Source organism: Helicoverpa armigera, chromosome 18 (assembly GCF_030705265.1).
Source record: "Helicoverpa armigera isolate CAAS_96S chromosome 18, ASM3070526v1, whole genome shotgun sequence".
In the NCBI taxonomy this organism is placed as follows: domain Eukaryota; kingdom Metazoa; phylum Arthropoda; class Insecta; order Lepidoptera; family Noctuidae; genus Helicoverpa; species Helicoverpa armigera.
The window spans coordinates 8,165,833-8,185,348 of NC_087137.1; the positions used below are offsets into that span (position 1 = coordinate 8,165,833).

The following is a 19,516-nucleotide window of genomic DNA, read 5'->3' on the forward strand; positions in this document are numbered from 1 at the left end:
GTTAGGAAACGAACTATCAACCCTGGCCATCGGAATTTAATCAAGTGGAATAAGGAAACATTTTATAATTTAAATGTTATTTGTTACGATTTCAGATGGCACGGTTCGTGGTCCTTTATTTTTGGATATCATTGTTCATATTCATTCATTGATGGTAGGATTTCTACAGTTTTTGTTAAATAAATAAAAATTAAGGTTACTGCAATTTAAGAACAAAGTGCAAGTTGAAATAATTTTCATCGTATTTTGAGTTGTTTTCGATATATATGCATTTTTACATATCAAAATAGTCACGACGTTAATATAATTTTGATTTTATACCTAATTTACAGTCTGATCAAATGTTAATCATCCATCTCACGTCTATACTATCCATGCTAGTCTATGATCTCTAGTGATTTCATCCCACTTTACCGGTGTAAAATAAAAATTACCGGTTTTTTATTTCATCTATTTGTGTAGGTATATTTATTAAACAGGATATTGTTTTAATATTAAATAGACGTTAAGCATTTGCGATTGAACTCAAATATGTTTAATAAGATTACATTAATGCGAATAAATTGTGATAGATTTTATTATTGCATGAACACATCTCATTGACGCGCGTAATTCAAAATGTCAATACGTAACGGCAAATAAATATTTAAAATATATTCAAAATCTATTAAATGATTAAATTCAAGCACTTCGGGAATGGTTATAAAAGTGGGAATAAATGGATTCGGCCGAATCGGGAGGGTAATATTCAGAACTTGTCTGCAGAATCCCAGCATTGAGGTAAGGTTCAGATTAAAATTAACTTAATACTCTTGGAAGGAATCATTCGGCTATTTTCATTCGACTGACTGTGTAATATTGTTAATTTATAAATCTACTGTACTTCCTAGCCAAAGCTAGTCTAGCTATGGACTACATTTTCTGTTTTAGTAGCTGACTCATGATGAAGACTATCGAATGAGCTCGGGGGTCGCTCTAAATTGTTCTATTTAGGCTGGAAACAGTGCTCGACCGATGGTCAGCGCTGACCGTGGTTTTTTTCTTACATGCAAGCATATTTTTCTTGTATTTTTTATTATCAGCATATAGCATAATACTTATCCAAAGAAACCCTTTCCAGTCTGCAGCCAGTGACCCTCAAACGACACTGTTCCGTTAGGTAACTAATGTTTACTTCCATGTTGATCATGTAGTTATCTGCGATAAACGACCCGGCGATCGACATCGAGTACATCTGCTATTTGATCAAGTTCGACTCTACTCATGGCAAATTCAAGGGGAACATCACACATACAGATAATGAAATTAATATCGATGGTAAAATATTTATATTTTTATAACACACAAGTAAGGCTTTAAAAACTGGCCAGTTCTTATTGCCATCAGATTCTTGGTTGGCATCTGGATTGAGGGCCCATTTAAAAAAAAAACCTCTTCTACTAACTTATCTCGTTTCCCACGAATGTTTAAAATGACCTTTGACGCAGTCGTCAATTATAATTATTACCATCTCTAAAAGTCAAAGAATATATGAAGCAAGTAGGCAGGAAAAGACCTACATAAGACCATAGGTAGTTAGCGTCAGTCGAAGTGGCTACGTACTTTATGATGTTAGCTTATCTCTTCATTAACTTGGTTTAACAAGTCAATCTATCACTTACTATGGTTGTGTTAGTATTATGTATGCTAATGTGAGATTCATGACCCTAATGTCCGCTCAAAGTCAATTGATTTATGTAAGCCATTCATCATTTTACCGGTGGGTTTGCGTATTAAAATACAAGGGGTATTTTTATAGAAATCTTTCATATAGGCAGACTTACCTATATTTACCTTAAGCACATACTCACCATTCATTTTCGAAAGTACGCCCACATGAAGTGTCCAAGAACATCGTTTCTGGAGTATTTTCATCTGCTAGATACAAGATTTCAAAGAGAGAAGGCATGGCGGATTTCAGGATGCAGTTTAGGGTTGTAGTCGGAGAACCTCAATAACTTACCTTATGATGTCTTCTTTGATATAAGGTACCTATATCCAAAAATATTGTGTACCTACCTATATGGTTTCGATATCCTATCACAAATGTTTACACTTGATCCGAAAACGCCTATTTTTTAACCTAGAATGACATTCCAAACAGATTGTATATAACGGATATCTCAGGGGCGCGGTACCTACTTATCACGTTCTGAGTTGGCTGATAACATGCATAGCATGACCTCAGACATTTATAGCGTTCTTGGACATACTTACCTACTGATGCCATAAATAAATGGGTGTTACAAATTATATACTCAGAAACATTAGGCATAGGCATATATGCCATGTTGAAAGAATCTGGTGTATCACCATCTCTCGAGCCTTTTCCCAACTTTGTTGGGGTCGGCTTCCAGTCTTACAGGATGCAGCTAAGTACCAGTGTTTCAATCTGGAATATGAAGCTACTTAACAATACAACTTTACAATACTTAACAATCACATGTTATTACAGCCCCACGTTATGTATCTTTTAATAGGTCTGATTTTGTAACATATTTTTTTGTTACTTCATTCAGGATGATCTTATGGCCCTGAAATCTAAAGATCTTGATCATGTAGGCACCTAACTCAAGTTTGGGTTTATAGAACCAAATACTTATGCAACTGTTTACCCCCATACAGGTTTTATAGTGAGAGTGTTTCGTGAGAAACTACCCCACAGTGTTCCTTGGCAAGCAGCCGGGGTGCAGTACGTGATTGAAGCCTCTGGCATGTTCACTTCTCTGGATAAGGCATCGGTTAGTGTTGCACACGAATAAGACTAAATATCGAAATCTTGTAGAACACTCCTGGAGATTGGCTATTATAACTCTCCTGTCACAAGAATTTTTGCTCACAAAGAAATAGCTGGCAATAGGTCCTGAAAAGTCTAGCAAGGGGCAAGTTTCGTACATTCCTAATTGCTAAAGAAGTCCTCACACACACACTGCATTCTAAGGGCACTTATGAATTTAGAATACATACCTCAGTCACCTCTTACGGTTTAACACAAGAGGGTCTGACAGCAGTCAGTCCCTTTCGGACCATGTAGGTAGGTATCATAGGATCAATTTTATATTCGTTCATGATCTATCATCTTCACTAAGATGTTCACCCCAGGGTCACCTAGCCAGTGATGGCGTCAGACGAGTAATAGTAACAGCTCCAAGTGTCGACGTACCTATGATCATCCTCGGCGTGAATGACAACAAACTGAGCACAGGTAATCATTACTCACTTCATTAATATTGCGAGTGAATTAATTAATGCTTTTGCATACAATGGGTCTTCTGCTCTAATTAAACTGTGGGAATTTATTCTGCATTGATTAGTTTTTCGTAATTTGTAATAGTATGTAGTTTGTAAGCAGCAGTAGGTATAGTGCCTAACGTAGGTTTATTGGCATTTGATATACCCAATGAAGCGAAATGAAGATCGATTAAAAGAAATAACGCACCTACTTCAAACGATCGCATTTTTGATAGGTACTTGCCAAACTGATCATTACGTGTGATTGAATGAATTCGTCTGGTTACTATATTATTTTCACGAACAAACATAGCCGTATCAATAAAAATGCAAGCACACAGATGAGTGACGATAGTTCAATTACCGCACCGGGGCAAATATATTGACCTGTAGATATATGAGGCCTATCGCTCTCAGAGGGGTCTTATTATACAGATTGGTTGTGAGAGAACATTCTTGTTTAAACTCAATATATTTAGATAGTAGAGTAGATATATCATGATACATACAATCGTAGGTAGATGTTAGTAGGCAATGTTTTGGGAGATATCAGGAATATGACGAAAGCTAACCCCTTTTTACAAAATCTGAAAAAAAAATAGCTGAATCCCAGATATCAGAAACGTAACTAAGAACTTTCAGCAATTTTTTACCAAATTCGAGGGTAGATAATAATCTGACAAAGAATATTAGTAGGCACAACATCTTTTACCAATGAACACCTTTATCTATTTTAGAGATGCATGTTTATATGTTTTACAGAACAAAAGGTCCTATCATGCGCATCCAGCACACTGTACTGTCTGGCACCAATAATGAAGGTTTTGGAGGAGTCATTCGGCGTGACAGAGGGGTTCATCACCAGTATACACGCCATGACGCCGTCGCTCAAGCCTTTGGACGGCCTGTGTTTGAGGGGAAAGGTAATAACTGTTATAAAAAGGTGTGCTAGTTTTGTCCAGGTCCATTTTTATCCTCGGAAAAAAGATATGGTGTTGTAAATGATATAGAAGTTTTGCTTAGTGAGACCTCAAAATTTCTCAAGTAGTTTTTTTACCCTGACTACTAAAAAGGTTTGTTTTTCTTGATACTTGCTTCTGCCATATAAAGCGTATATATAAAAAAGTTGTTATATATCCCAAATTAAATGTTAATGGGTGATTCCCTTTATGGATAGACCCAAAGTTGGCGAAAATGTAAAATGGCAGTACGTTCATAAACTACATATCTCGGTGGTCATGCCTTCATCCATTCCTGACAAAAAAAAATGCAATTTTACTTAAGTATTTATAAAAATAATTTCACGTCATAGAGAAAATGTAGTCCTCAGTTAAAATGCAGGAAGATACTTTCTATTACCATTTGCTGCACTGTTACGTTTACATATTCGTGGGATGCTGTTTCGTATTTCTTTACTTTCAAATCGTTGTCATTATCCAACGTTGTATCCAGGGTATGCATTTATATTACTTAAGGACTGTAGAAATTACATTCTAAACGCCCAAAACGGATTGTGACCCTAGTGTTACATACAAAACTTACATTGCCTTTCATTAATTTTCTTCGACCTTCGAATTTTCTTAGTGATTGGAGTACATACCTACAAAAATCCTGAACTCTACAAATGTATCGAAAAAATATGTGTTCATCACACACAATACATACAATTTGATTACAAATGTCTGAATTCGGACCTTCGAAGTGTTTATTTTAAAGTTCAAACGGTATGTCCTATGTAGATGACCCATCTACAGGGCCAGTATCACAAGATTCAATTTAGCCAGGTTGTGGACGATTATTCTTATTGAGATTTAGTTTTGTGGATTTTAGACATCACTTTGGGATAAAAACTATCTTTTTTTCCCCAGCATTGGCGCGATCACAGGAGTATTCATCAGAATATAATTCCAGCGAGCACTGGGGCTTGTAAGGCCTTAGCCAAGATCCTCCCGCAAGTGAAAGATAAGATGTCTGGCCTGGCGTTCCGAGTGCCCATTGTTAACGTTTCCGTGCTTGATTTGACTGTAAGGTACGCTTATTATCGTGTTTTATGTGGATGATTTAATTTTGATTATTATGTGCCAGAAATACTACATGTTATAGTGGACCCTTTTTATGGTCGGTGAAAGCAGAAGTTTCGTTTTGCGGCTACTACCGTCATTTAATATTTAAGGGTGAGGTGCACCTACAACGATAACCAAATCATAACCAGGTGTGAAATTGGCGCCCTTTCAATAACTGAAAATGGTTCGGTTATCGTGATAGTTAAATGGTGCAACTCACGGTAATTGTCGCCCTATAGAGGTAATAGCTTGTTATGAAATTACTGAAACAGTAGTAACTCCTGATGTTCTCTTTTTTTCCTCACAGACTAAATACAAACACAAATATGCAAGACATAATCAAATCTGTAGAAAAGGCAAGCAAATCATTTCTTCAAAATATTATAAAAATATCCAACGAAGAAGCGGTGTCCTCAGACTTTAGCGGGGATAGTCACTCGTGCATTCTGGATGCAGACTCCAGTTTACAGCTTAAACCCAACTTTTACAAAATTATATGTTGGTACGAAAACGAGTTCTCGTACGCTTGCAGAGTTTTGGATTCCATATTTTACTCCGAAAATCAATTTAACAAACCGGTCAGACTTCTTCCATGCAAAATGACTTACGTCCGAGCGAAACTTACGAAAAAACAGGATGGAGTTCAACAAACCGAACATAATATTAAAGAGATGTCAATAGAATGCAACTACAACTCCACTGAAATACCTAAGGTATTATGTACCACATCTCAAGAGGCGGCATTTAAACGCAAGCCCTTCAGCCGGCCACTATATTTGAGAAAGCCATTGTCATCACACAATTCGGGGCCAAACACAACACCAGCATTGAACCGCGACACAAAAAAGAGAAATGAGCTTTTCAAAATTTGGAATGACAATAACGACGCACAAAAGAATGCCGCAAGGCAAAACCGAAGTTCATTCTTCCACAGTTGCATATCATTTGGACCCAAAAAACCGGAGAAAATAGATTGCTTGAAAGCTCATGAACGTTTAGAAAATGTCAAGCGGGAGTTCTCAAAAATGGTGAACATTACTGAAGATTTACTTAAGAAGTCCTGTAGTAACAAACTGCAACTCGATACTACAGAAAAGAAGTCTGTGGAAGGAGTCAAACCGACTGCTATTGGAGGATTGAAAGAGGATACGTTTGAAGAGACCAAAACTGTGTTAAACGGAAAAGTTAATAATCCTCCACAAAGTAACCCAATATTTAATGTTTGCGGTGATTTCAAGAGTTCGGTAATCACCACTCTCACAGATGATTGTAGCAAAGAAGATGTCCGGTTTTACGGTTCAAATGAACGCGACGAAAATATTTCCGTGTTGAATATGGAAGGGGAAGTTTCGCAAAAGGTTGCTCCGGAAGTAAGTTCAGGAACTCCTCAAGACGAAATAGGAGGAACAAATCAGAATCCCATTACAAGTTCTGGTCAAAATTCCGTACCTCCAAATAACGATACGACGGCTAATGTGGTGGTGCCCACGAACAAAACTGTTAAGCCTATATCCGCGAGCACTAAAATCACGATACCAATGTCCGAAACACTTAACAACTACATAGAGAACTTAACTAGCAAATCACGAGGAAAAGATGTTTTAAATGAAACCAAACAGACTATTAGAAAAGTTAGTGATGATTTAAACGCAGCAACAGGACCTGTGGAAGAGATTGAATCAGTTGAATCAGTAGTTGCAGTTATTGAAGGTGGTTTTGAACCAGATCCACCTAGAGAGAAAGTACCCTGTGATACACAAACGATATCGCCCAAAATCCCAGAGCCGGACCCGCCGGAATTGTTAAACTATATGGATTTTAACAAATATTTACATAACAAGGACTACAACATGCAAATTATAGACGAAGAGCTAAAAAAACGGAATATTGTTTTAGTAAATAATCAAAAAGATGATAACAGTTCCGTGAACTTCAAAACTTGTAGCAGCATCGATATCGATCATATGGCCGTGGAAACAGACGAACGTCGGAGGAACTTGAACTTGAATAAGCAGATTTTGGAGAGCTTGAACAGAATGACCCCCGAACCATGTCAGGACCCACGATCGGGAACTTGCAGCCCCGGCGACACTGTCACCACTGTGAGCAATGGAGACGGCAAACGAACCAAACCCGACCTCTACGACAAACTTGATAGTGCCAGCGCCACCGACTCTAACAATTCATTCGAAATTAACGAGAGAAAATCACAGGTAATCCATATCACTGATTTGACAAATTCACTAGAAGATTTGGCACGATTAGACAAGATTTGCAGAATTATCGAGATCTCCGATGAATTGTCGGATAAGTTGTTCTCAAATTTGGACCAGGCGGATCTGACCGACGCGCAACAGAAAAAATGGTCCTTCAGAGATTTGTGCGAAAGGATAAAGTTGGACGAATTCTGTAACAGAGTCTTTGGTAAAACTAGTAATTAAGACATAATATTTGTGATCCGTTAAAAATTAACAAAGTGCGTTTCATTTGAAATACATCTACCTTTATTTGAGGCACTTGTACAATATGTTTTATTTCTAATGGCATACAACAGATCATCATAAATATACTAATGGCAATATATGTTTACAATAATTATATGCATTACTGAAAGTATATAAAAATATGATTTAATTATCACAGAAAAGTCTTGTATTAAAATACGTAAAAAAGCTTCAGGTACTTGTAAAAATCGACACAATTCGTCAACGGGCGAACTAATTAGAAACAAAGCCTAGATTGTGAGATCGTAGGCCTTACCCATTATTGTGGTGAACAACGTCTGTGTGTCTTAAGAGCTTCATGTTAAGGTCTATAATGGTTCGCGGGAATATTGCATTGTCCATGTCGACGAAGTCAGCGATGACGACGTTGACGGGTGCGCGGACGCCGGGCTTGTGTGCCGGCGCGGGCGGGCCGGGGGTGAAGTCTGCTAGCTTCGGCAATACTTCTTTGATGACTGGCACTGCACATCTTTCACGTAAGCTTGATATCCACCTGGAATTTAATGTCACATGCTTTAGAATTTATATACAACAATAGTAGTAGTAGTACAAATTATATAGTACATGATGTAAGTACACATAAATATGGGAAACCCTTATTCAACCTCTTCCGATGTGGGTGAAGCTAAAACCTCCTTCAAAACATTCCTTCTGGAGCCCATATCGTGTTTCGAAATTACGAAGATGGGCCACCTGAGATAAGATTTCTTTAGGAAACCTGCAGTAGGTACTCACCGGAGCACAATAAATATAGGCGTAGGTGTAAGTACAGCCTGATGCACAAACCCCGTGCTGGGGTGTCGCCGAATGTTCTCGAGGAAGAACGGAAATATAGTTTCTTTACTAAACATGTATCGTACTCACCCGAGCACAATAAATATAGGCGTCGGTGTAAGTACCTACAGCCTGATGCACTAACCCCGTGCTGGGGTGTCGCCGAATGTTCTCGAGGAAGGACAGAAATAAAGTTTCTTTACTAAACATATATCGTACTCACCGGAGCACAATAAATATCGGCGTAGGTGTAAGTACAGCCTGATGCACGAACCCCGTGCTGGGGTGTCGCCGGATGTTCTCGAGGAAGGACACCAGGCCTGTGATGGTGTCCTGCTGAGGCCACGGCGACGGCATCATCTGCGGCTGCCAGAACTCACCCGTTGTGTTCACGGTCTCGTTGCGGTAGACTATGATCACCTGGAATGTGATTTTATATATGTGCTAATGTGGTAAGGAGGGAAATTATTAGGTAATCGAAGTAACTCGTACACTTGCCTGTTGGAATATTGAAACATTAGGGGGAATTTGAGATACTTATATTAGTGACGCCTTATCTACAAAATCTCTCAGTGTAAGGCGAAATAGAAGATCTGGGGGCACGGCAGTGCCCCAGCCAAGTCTCGAGCATTTTTATGTCTAGCAAAGATGACGAACATCACCCTTTCCATTGTAAGGTATCTCTTATGAAAAAGCTTTTCAGTACGTATAACAACCAAAATATAAAAATAGGGTGTTAGTCATCGTTTGCTAATTGACCTTATAGGTCGGGATCGATAAGTATACACTAACTCAAGGACACCAAACAAAAAAAGGTTCATTATGTCATAAATAAAGAACTTAAAATTATACCTAACTCATTCCCTAATGGGTAACCTAATAACCATGTAATTTAAGCGACAATAAATTAGTGAAGCGTAAGCTATGTTTATTTTATTTTTGATTAGGCTCGACATCAATTAACTTAGGCTTTTTGATTAACCTAAGTGATAGTTGTCTGTCTATAGTCTATGTATACCTATCAGATAGGTATTGGAGAAAGAGTGCTAGAAAAATACTGTAACCACTTAGCTGTAAAAAACTTACAACTATAACCCAGAAGTATCATGATCTTTTAGCTCCCTACTTACCTAATTCATCTCAATCGGTTCAACCTCTTTGGAATTCAAGCAATTTACTTACTCAGCAATACATGTATAGAACTTTTGCACATTATATTATTTTGTTTCATCATCATCATCTCAGCCATAGGACGTCCACTGTTGAACATAGGCCTCCCCCTTAGATCTCCACATATACCTGTCGGAGGCGACCTGCATCCAGTCTTCCGGCGACCTTTATAAGGTTGTCTGTCCACCTTGTTTATTTTGTTTATTAAAAAAACAAAACGTGGACGATTGTGTGAAATATATAATATGGGAGACGAAGACATGCTGACCCAATATAAAGCTGCGTTAAGGACCCATACTTTTTTAAATAAAATATCCTTACCTGCATTTTAAGCCTATTGAGCGAGTTGAGCGTGATGGCATGCAGGTCAATCTGACGAGGCACGAGTCTCGGCCCGTATAGGTCGAGCAAGTACCGACGCAACCTCATGTGGTCTTCCCGAGTAAACCCGTAGAAATGCTGGCAGTCTAGTATTACTACCTGGAAAGACATTAAAGGGTTTTTGACAATGATTTTGCACCTAAGGAATACAGGACTTACAACTTCAAAGTCATTTAAAGACTACATAGACATAATTTTGCTTTGCAATGTAGTTGTTTTTCTTGGTCAGTACACCCCTGTACATAGGTTTAACTAAATTTCAAAGAACATTGAAATATTTTTAAGACTATATAATTATTCATGCTGTGAATGCAAATGCTCACTTTGCTAAGAATGTAGTTTTGTAGAAAGTACTGTCAGAGTATACCTTCTATGAAAATTACAATCTTTACCATAAGGTTGAGTTAATTTAAGAATTATTCAGCTATCCATACTTAAGGAGTGTGATAAAGAATTATTTGAATATCCTACCTCTCCAGGGTGAGTATCAACAAACTCCTTGACTTGTCCCAAAGCGGTGGATATTTCATCTCCATAAAGCCCATGGGTGAAATGGAACTTGTCATCATCAACCTTCGTAGCCAGTCTCAGGTCAAAGTATCTGAAATTTTCAGTTTTTTTTTCTAAAAAAATCATTGTAAGGAGTCGCCACACCAAAAGCACAGATGTTGCATTGTCTTTGGAAATATCAGATAGCCAATTGCTTACATTTTTATTAGCAGCTTAAAAGTGGTTTATCTTCAATTATCACTGTGAAAGCACTTTTAACTGTTGAAACATTTTCATGAACATTAAATTTCTTCCAGCATATTTAGAAATGTGCTTTAACAAGTACATTAAAAAGCTTCGTGTTAATATGTGAAAAGTAAATAAGTTAGTAGAAGTGCAAAATGTGCTAATTGTTACTTCAAAGATACCTAATGCCAATGAGAAGTTGGTGCCAAGTGTCACTGGCCTGCGTTATGGTCCATCGTAAAATCGTACCTCGGAATAACGGGTACAGTCGGTTGAGTATTGGTTCGGCATCTGGAGCCACGGTACTAGACCTGGTTATACCATATGTCATGGAGTCATGGCTTCCTGAAATATTTTACTCAGTGGAAATTTTAAAATAAAAATTAATCGCTGTTGGTTAGTTTTTTCTAAACTCGGGTTTGACTGGACTGATTAAGTTTTTAAATGTTTATACATTTCCAGGGAAGGTTTAAGCAAACAAGTTGTAACAAAGTTTGTTGTATAAATAAATACTTATGACTGTAGCAGTTCAAGAACCTGTTTCTAAATTTACAAATGCCTTACACGAGTGTGGTAATTAATGTTAGTCTTTCTTTAGAAACAAATTTTAATTTTTAACACAGAAACCTCAAAAGTTCAATTAAATATTTGATTGTGAGCACAATTATAACTCAAAATTGTAAAATATAACAAGGATTAGCACTCTGATCGTTTAAAATTTCATTTGTGACCTTTAACCAGACCTGGTCATCTAATTTTATAGTCATGGCTACCACATGCAAACTAGGTCAAGGTGTAAATTAAAAAAAAAAGGATAAATTGTGAAGATTAATTTCAAATATAAGTTTGTTACCTGGTATAGCAAGGAATATCAGTGGTAATTCTTTAAGGGGAGCAGGCAGGTCACTCATCCAGTTCTCCAAACGAAGCTTTTGTGCTGCAGTGTCTTCACCCATGATTGCAGCTGAAATAACCACAAACAAACGCTAAAGTTTACTAAAGTTCAATAATAAACACGCAACTACACATCACCAGTGATAAACAAATGATATAACGAGTTAATGACCAGTCAAAACACTTACAAAGAACAAAAGATGACCTACCCGCCTTGAACAGAATTTAGAATAGCGATTGGATTATAATTACAAAAGAATCACGTCATTCTAACAAAGTTTGCGTTAACTACGCTAACAGTTAATGTAGGCCCTGCAATACTATTTCTGTAATTTAAAACATTTTCATAAATAGGACATTTTCACTCATGAAATTGTAAAACAACATTTTTATGTTACGGATGCATTTTTGATTGTGATTGTTAGACGTTGCATTTTTAATGACAATAGAGAGACTAGAGTAAAAGGTGTCATCATTTCTTTTCAAATAAGTAGCATAATATGTCAAAATCTAATGACATTAGTAGAATGACAATTAACATTGACAGAAAGTGCGTTTTGTTATTTCATTATCATAACGCAACTAGACGTTTAGTTTAAGGGTAATATGTTACCCTTAAACTAAACGTCTAAATGAAATAATAGCGTTTATAAAAAGTTTAATAAAAGGATACCTGATATGATTCCACTTAAAAAATAAAAGGTAGGTAGTCTTAACATTATTCGCAGCTTTATTGTTTACTAATTTATAATTTATTATTCCTTTGAACCTTGGAGGTAATATAGGAAGGTCTTGAAATCAGTAACTGTGAATCCCTAACTAAGTAGAACCTCATTTGCCGGTTTAGCTGCTTTTAAGAAAATACTCCCAATAGGTACTTATCTAACATTAATTAGATTCATTGAATTAAGTACCTACTTTACATACAAACTTTGGTGACTCTAGATATTTTGTGAAAAGGAAAGATGCGTTAGACAGGATGTTTCTATGGATTTGTTACTTAACTATTCTTTAAGCCCTGTGTAGGTAGACTGTATCTAGCCTCCTAGTTGCGGTGAGCAAATGTGCAAGCTTTCCACTTCGTGTTATTATTTTCGTATATTTTGGTTGGGTGAAGTTATTGCAAATGAGTAGGTAGGTAGGTACCTACCTACTTTGATGTTTTCTGTTAGTCGAATTTGAACAAAAATTTGTGGTACTTAAGGTAATTTATTTATGGAAAGATCAACGCATTTATATATGCACTTAGGTAAGTAGGATCGTCGCTGGCCAAGATAGCATTAGAAGAATATATCCACTGTTTGAGCTGTCCAGTTAGGACCTACGTTAATCCACTATTAGTAAAAACCTGTAATTAACAATTGATTGTTTACATACCTAATGACAGCACAATGAACACAAACTTCATATTTCACACACAGTTTCGCACGTGTAAGCGACCGGAAAATTGCCGGTGTTCTTCAAAATACGAACAAAAAACTGCACTAAACCGAGGTACTGTTAACATCCGATGTTTAGAACGTGTGTAACACTTCGCACATGTAAATGTACTGCTCTAAGATTAAACTAAAATGAACATATCATGCACTTCAATAGTTCAGAGTTAATAAATGCAAAAAGTAGGGTTACCTACTATTGCTATTAAACCGGTGCGCAGATTGCTTTGTCCCTCTGAGCCAGATGTCAACTACTTTGATTAGGTGAAAGGAGTCATTTTTTTACATTTGGTGCTCCAAGATTAGCTTTGACCTTGATTACTGGGCTCGGCTTAGCCTATTAGCCTGTCCAATTGAAGGAAAAGAGGCGTCCGGAAACTTAAGCTGCGATGTTTTTATAAAGCTAACATACCTAGGTCTATTGTTCTTGAAAGAACATTATTGTTTTCTCAACGCAAACGAAAACTCGTAAAGTTCATGGTAAGAAACTTCGAGGAAATAAGCATTCGACATTTAAGGAGGAAAAATTTCATAAAAAACTAGTTCTCCGTCAATTATTTGTCTTATTTGGAATAATATCAAAACCTGACACCAATTATTTGTATTAGCTTGTGATTCCCGTTTTGTTCTTGCCTTACCTATCTTTATTCAAATGATGAATAGGAAAATGTCACAAACAATTATAATGGAATTGAATGGAAACAATTATAATCCATGGAGTTTCTTGCCGGTTCTTCTCCATGAGACCAACTCTTTGGAACCGTGCACCTAACTTTGACGTTTCGAAAGAGCTTTCATAGGCCTATTTGAAATAAAAAAAATTGAGTTTGAGTTTGAGAATGATCTTCAAGGGCCCAGTCAGGATCCTTCAAACCAGTTATGCAAGATCAACCTCTTTTATCTGATAATTGAGCCAATAGACTAGAAAATATCTAGAGAACTCAGGTTCTAATGTGCGTGTTAGTTATTAGGTAGGTACTTAGGTAAATAACGTTTGGGGTCACTTGGAATGAAGCACGCAGATGATAAATTATAATTGATACAGAGGCACAAGGTTGAAATTGATATGTTTAGTGTTAGGTGCTATTACCTACTGAAATTGATGAGTTATAATTAAGACGCACGAAATTGCGACGGCAGATTTTTTGAATTCAGAAGTATTTTACGGACTGAAATCAAAATATTAACACTGGCACAGTTACCTAAATTGTCTTTGCTTTGTACCTATCTATGGGTCTTCAAAAGCTGCCTAACTTGCTTTACATAATATCTGGTCAGCTTCAGCAATGGGTACCTACTCCTGATTACGGTTGAACTCTGAACAAAAGTTTATGAAAAAAAAGCGCGTTCATGCAATGTCATTGTTACTTTCGACAGTAACTAGGATAATAAAACTTGTTATAACGGGAGGCTATAAAAGCCGACAAAAAACAAATGCAGTAGATCAGCAGAAAAAAAATATTTGAATGAACTGAGTTTTCTTTTTCACCTTTCTAAGACACTCATTGCCTACTAGCCTAGTTGTTACCATTTAATACACCTGATATTGCCTGACCCCATAAAGCTATATTTTCATCGAGTATGAAATATCACTTGACTATGGACCACCTGCAGTTTGAATACCTCAGTACCATGACGGCTACACTGAAATATTTTCAAATCAATAAATATTTCCTGAGATCATCAGAATTGAAGGAAGTCCGGAGAAGGGACACGGGATAAATATTGTCATTGAGAAATATTCTTACCTAGATTTATGTCAGGCCTTTCCTAATTTATTAAATACACCTTCAAACTTACTTGCTAAAGAACTGGTAACAGTAAAACTTAGCTCTGCATCGATCGCTTTCGTGTTAAGGTCGCTGTGTGCGAGTTGCAATCGGCAAATGCAAGGGCATAATTATTACTCGATGATAAATTGCAGCTTGCATTATTTATTATTTAGCATCCATTAATATCGACGCTCGAATTAACGATTACTTACATTTTGCTAATGTTTTATTATACTCAGCTACCTAGCTAAAGCTTTTGTTTCAATTACGAATAGTTTCTATTAGCAAGTTACCTATTTGCACTTGCTATTATGCATAATTCAAATACTTGAGAAAAAAATTTACCTACTTTAGTGGTAATTCTGATTGTGATTTTATTTAAGGAAGAAAAGGATATTTATCTATTCTGTGTTTATCTCCAACTTACGTTTAAGTTGAATAACTATTAAGTTCGTTTCCAACAGCCCTTTGTCCGTTTTACGTTTTATAGACATTCTCTGACTGTCTGTATAATATTAATATTGTGCCATAAAGTCAACAATCTCCGATGACTAAAGATTAGGAATGCCATCTTTGATCGACCTTAGCTCGATTATGTCACCCTAGTTATTAATTCATTGACATTTCAAACGATATAAAGGTGATATTATTATGTTAGCAGTATTAGCACATTAGTAGACAAAGTTTCATCATTTCCAAAAAAAATAAAATCGGAATACTTAACGCAATAGACGATTCGATTGCGTTATTCCAATTTTGATTTACTTAACTTTATTATTATTCTGAAATCGTCAAAGTGAATAGTGCTTTTTCACGACCTCTGATAATGATGCGAGTTCTTTGCCAGTATTTTAGGATCAAGAATTTGTTAAGTAATAAATATTTCCGGTAAATTAAATAATAATTGAGTCAATCAAATATGATTATTAAAACAAATGAAGCTACTAGCGAACGGGCAGTCACTGTCTTTTAGCGGTCAGTTTTTTTACCTGTAAGTTGGACCGCAAACAACAATGTTATTAAGATAATCCATTTTTGTCTACACGCAAATCTTCTGATTATTATATAGATTAAAAGTCAGTTTATGTTTTTATGCTGCAAATAAAATTGGTTGAAGAAATGCGAGTCACTGTTAACCCACAAAAAAGGTTTGTTTAAATAGAATGATTACATTTGATTGCAGATACAACAGGCACCCATTGTTCGGACGCGAAAATAGTAGCATCTTTATTGTTTGATTGACCAGACGACGTCATGCAGACAACATCCTTCCTCATATTAAAAAAAATGCGAGAGTTACGCTGCCCGTCTACTGGTGATGGCCCCTAAGGAAGAAGTGTAGAGAACTAGCCTGAATCATAGGAAGCAAGAGGATGAAGTAATTTCGTCAAGATGCAATGTGTCACAACTGAAGCAGACAGTAATATAATAAAACTGGCTTCTGTCAACATTTAGATAAAACGCAGCCTTCCTCAATGGGCTACCTAACAGTATAAGAATTTTCTAATTCAAATCGGTCCAGTAGTTCTTTTGTTTCAGCAAGTTTAAACAATTGCACAGAGTCTTTGGTTTACCTAATAAAATTCGTACTTACTTGAAAATATTATATTTTGTTTATTATTTTCACACACGTACTTGGTAAGCGCGATCGTTGCAGCCACTGTATCTTTATCAACTGTCATTGTTATATTATTTTTGTATCATTATTTACTTTTACTCCTCCTGATAAATTATCTTCAATTAAAACACAGATATTATGATTGTGGTATTAAAATGCGATAACGTGATGTCATTCGAATAATTTCCATTTGGTTTTCTATAAATACGAATACGTAACAAAGGGGAGACAATCTTTTGTTCTGTGCTACAACCATAATATTATTGCAGTCAAAACTATCTCCACATTACGACAACTCGAGTAACTTCCACTTGTTTCCACTTTGTTCGATTCAAGAATAAACAATGCCTTCATAGTTTGTTTCTAATGGAATCAAGTTGTGGTTTTGTACATTCTGTTTTGTAATTTTTTTATGGTTGAAGAATCTTTAGACAAGAAGTCTCAAATCCCCCTGTGGTAACTGAAATTTCGGGAGACCAGTGGAGATATAAATAGACTTAAATATGTTCTTAATAGTGTTACCTACCCACTCAGAGACATTTAATGGTTACTTAAGCCATTGCTTAGTGAAGGATTTGTATGAAATTCCGTCAAGTATTAAAATAAATGATTTCATTTGATAGTTGGGCAAAATATAGATGATGTAAATATTTTTTACTTTAACAGAAATAAAGTAGGACCTAGTATTATACCCTGTAGAACTCCTTCGTTAGTAACATACCATGGAGATTTAACGTGTTTTCTTTTGTATTACATTGGATGATGTTGTCATCTCCGTGATAGTTAGTAGTCAATTAATAAAATTAACTGACAGGTTTATATTGTTTCGGCGTTAAACTCTTACTAATGACTATCATTAGCTTATTTAGGTCAAGAGTTTTATTGTGATAATTATTTTGTAACATAAAATGATGGCCTTTGTTAACATTGAAAAATGTTAATTGATGACAAAAATCGATCAATGTAGGTAGGTACTAAATTAATAACTACATAATGTTAATTGATTATACAAAGTGAAAAATTTTACTTGTCCAAAATTTTGCTTAAAATTCCAGATAACTCAGCTGATAATTAAATTGTAGCGTTTGCCAGTCGCGTGATGAATTAAAAAGTCCAACGGCTTTGGTGATAAAATTATCTTTATGTAGGTATAAAATATGTTACTTGTCTTACACCGATTCTAGAAAGGTTAATAGGCTACGCTTGTAGGTGCGAGTGATCGGTAGTTTCCACTGACCATTGCACTTCATGACAACTGGATGATTGACCAGTCTACGGTATGACAGCGTAATCATTGTGCCCTCCCATAACTGTATCATTCCAAGTCTTTCCTGCAGATAGGCCTTGTCTGTAAACTGCATTGTTATCTGCGGTGCATACCCAACTATTTATGAATAAAATGTGTCCTGTGTATAACCAGAAAAGTACAGCAAGCCAAAACACCCCCCACCACGAGGTGCGCGGCGGCCGAACGTTGCCGAACGAGAATCGATGTCACACGAAGCCAGTTTGTTCGCAGGCCCGCTGTCGGCTCCCTTCCACACAATCTTGCCTCGCTTTCGCCACGCTACGGCCTAACGCCAGTCAACAGTCCACGTTATCACAGTGCGGCTACGTAAACACTTCTATTGTGCATCAATTATTGAGAAAACCAACAATATTTACCTGCTCCAAACCATTTAGACGAGTTACAATGAGCAAATTAAGATCCGGTGTGAAATAGAGACGGGACGAGGCAACGCTATCGACGTTTTATTTTGGAACGCTGAACTAAAGATACGAAACTGTATAATTACTGTGTTACGTTTCCTGTGCGATGTTGGGGGAGAATTTTAGTTAAAAAGTTGACATTAGACGTTTTCTGGGACTTATTGCGAATGTGTATTGAAACGTTCATCGCTATCCACGGGCGCACTGCTATGCGCCACGATTTGGTTCATTTTATAAGACACACTTCTTCCGATCATTACTGCGAAGGAAGAATTTAGTCAACGAAGCAGGTAAGAATAAACATTTAGTTTTATGTAATCCTTGAATGCTAATTAGTGAGCTGTGCTCGTTCTAGAACTAGTACTCGATGTTGTTCGATTAACATAACGCATTGACAAACATGTGGATTGTGGATGTCGAGTTTTATCATAAACTTCTCCTATTGACGCAGGTAGCGACTGTAACACAGTTTAAAAAAAACATTCGTGTTATGCTTGTGCAATGTGCACATAAAAAGTGGTACTATTTTTAGAAAACTGCACCAATGCATCGAGCATTTAGGTGCGAAATTATCATTATCGTAATGAGTTTCCAATTGCAATCAATTATACTACAATTAGGGACAATGGCTGTTAAATGAGGCTGATCGAACAACGTTAACCATAGATTAAGATGATATAAACAAACAAACAGACGGTTATAGCGCGAGACACAAACAAAGGAGTATTAATATTCTTAACTCGTCAACCTTGGAGGTTCATGCTCTGCTTCACCTCTGAAGGAGTATACAGTAACGCAAGAAATATGTACCTATAAAATAAAGGACGAATGCGAAATGTACAAATAACAAGAACAGGTGCAACTAGAAACCTAGTAAGTAGATGCCTATAAATACAAATAGTATACAGGAGGATCTTTAAACAGGAGAGTTGTAGGATACCAATAAAGCCATAGGATACCAATATAGCCATAGGATACTACGGTTAGGGAAACAATGCTCGTATAATTAAGTAATACACAGCTGCAGTAATAGCCATACAAACAGCTAAAGAAATATTGGTTAAGAAATATGCATTGTACAAGGAGAAGAGCTGGATGGAAGAAAGAAATAAAGCCATTTAAACCTTTATTTAAGTAGGAATCAAATGGAAATAAAGAGAGGCAATGAGTTAAACTCGACTTGTCAATT

The 19,516-nt window shown here is 36.4% G+C and overlaps 3 protein-coding genes across 3 annotated transcripts in view; 2 read left to right on the top strand and 1 right to left on the bottom strand.

Annotated features, from left to right (window-relative positions):
* Positions 1-503: 503 nt before the first annotated feature.
* LOC110377707 (uncharacterized) lies at positions 504-7,858 on the top strand. Its single transcript, XM_064039152.1, has 7 exons — positions 504-780; positions 1,194-1,317; positions 2,665-2,780; positions 3,142-3,244; positions 4,033-4,193; positions 5,139-5,299; positions 5,641-7,858. Exons 1-7 carry the CDS (start codon positions 697-699, stop codon positions 7,772-7,774), a joined length of 2,883 nt encoding a protein of 960 aa, XP_063895222.1. The 5' UTR covers positions 504-696; the 3' UTR covers positions 7,775-7,858.
* Positions 7,815-13,597, bottom strand: LOC110377708 (PI-PLC X domain-containing protein 3). Its single transcript, XM_021336693.3, has 7 exons — positions 13,169-13,597; positions 11,751-11,861; positions 11,080-11,242; positions 10,634-10,763; positions 10,103-10,261; positions 8,835-9,031; positions 7,815-8,330 (listed from the first exon to the last, which is right to left on the bottom strand). Exons 1-7 carry the CDS (start codon positions 13,197-13,199, stop codon positions 8,090-8,092), a joined length of 1,032 nt encoding a protein of 343 aa, XP_021192368.2. The 5' UTR covers positions 13,200-13,597; the 3' UTR covers positions 7,815-8,089.
* Positions 13,598-17,900: 4,303 nt separating this feature from the next.
* LOC110377689 (6-phosphofructo-2-kinase/fructose-2,6-bisphosphatase) overlaps positions 17,901-19,516 on the top strand; it is a 28,981-nt gene continuing 27,365 nt past the window's right edge. Inside the window, exon 1 of the mRNA XM_021336657.3 lies at positions 17,901-18,617. The gene's annotated coding sequence lies outside the window, so the exon portion shown is untranslated. The remainder of the gene's footprint in view (positions 18,618-19,516) is intronic.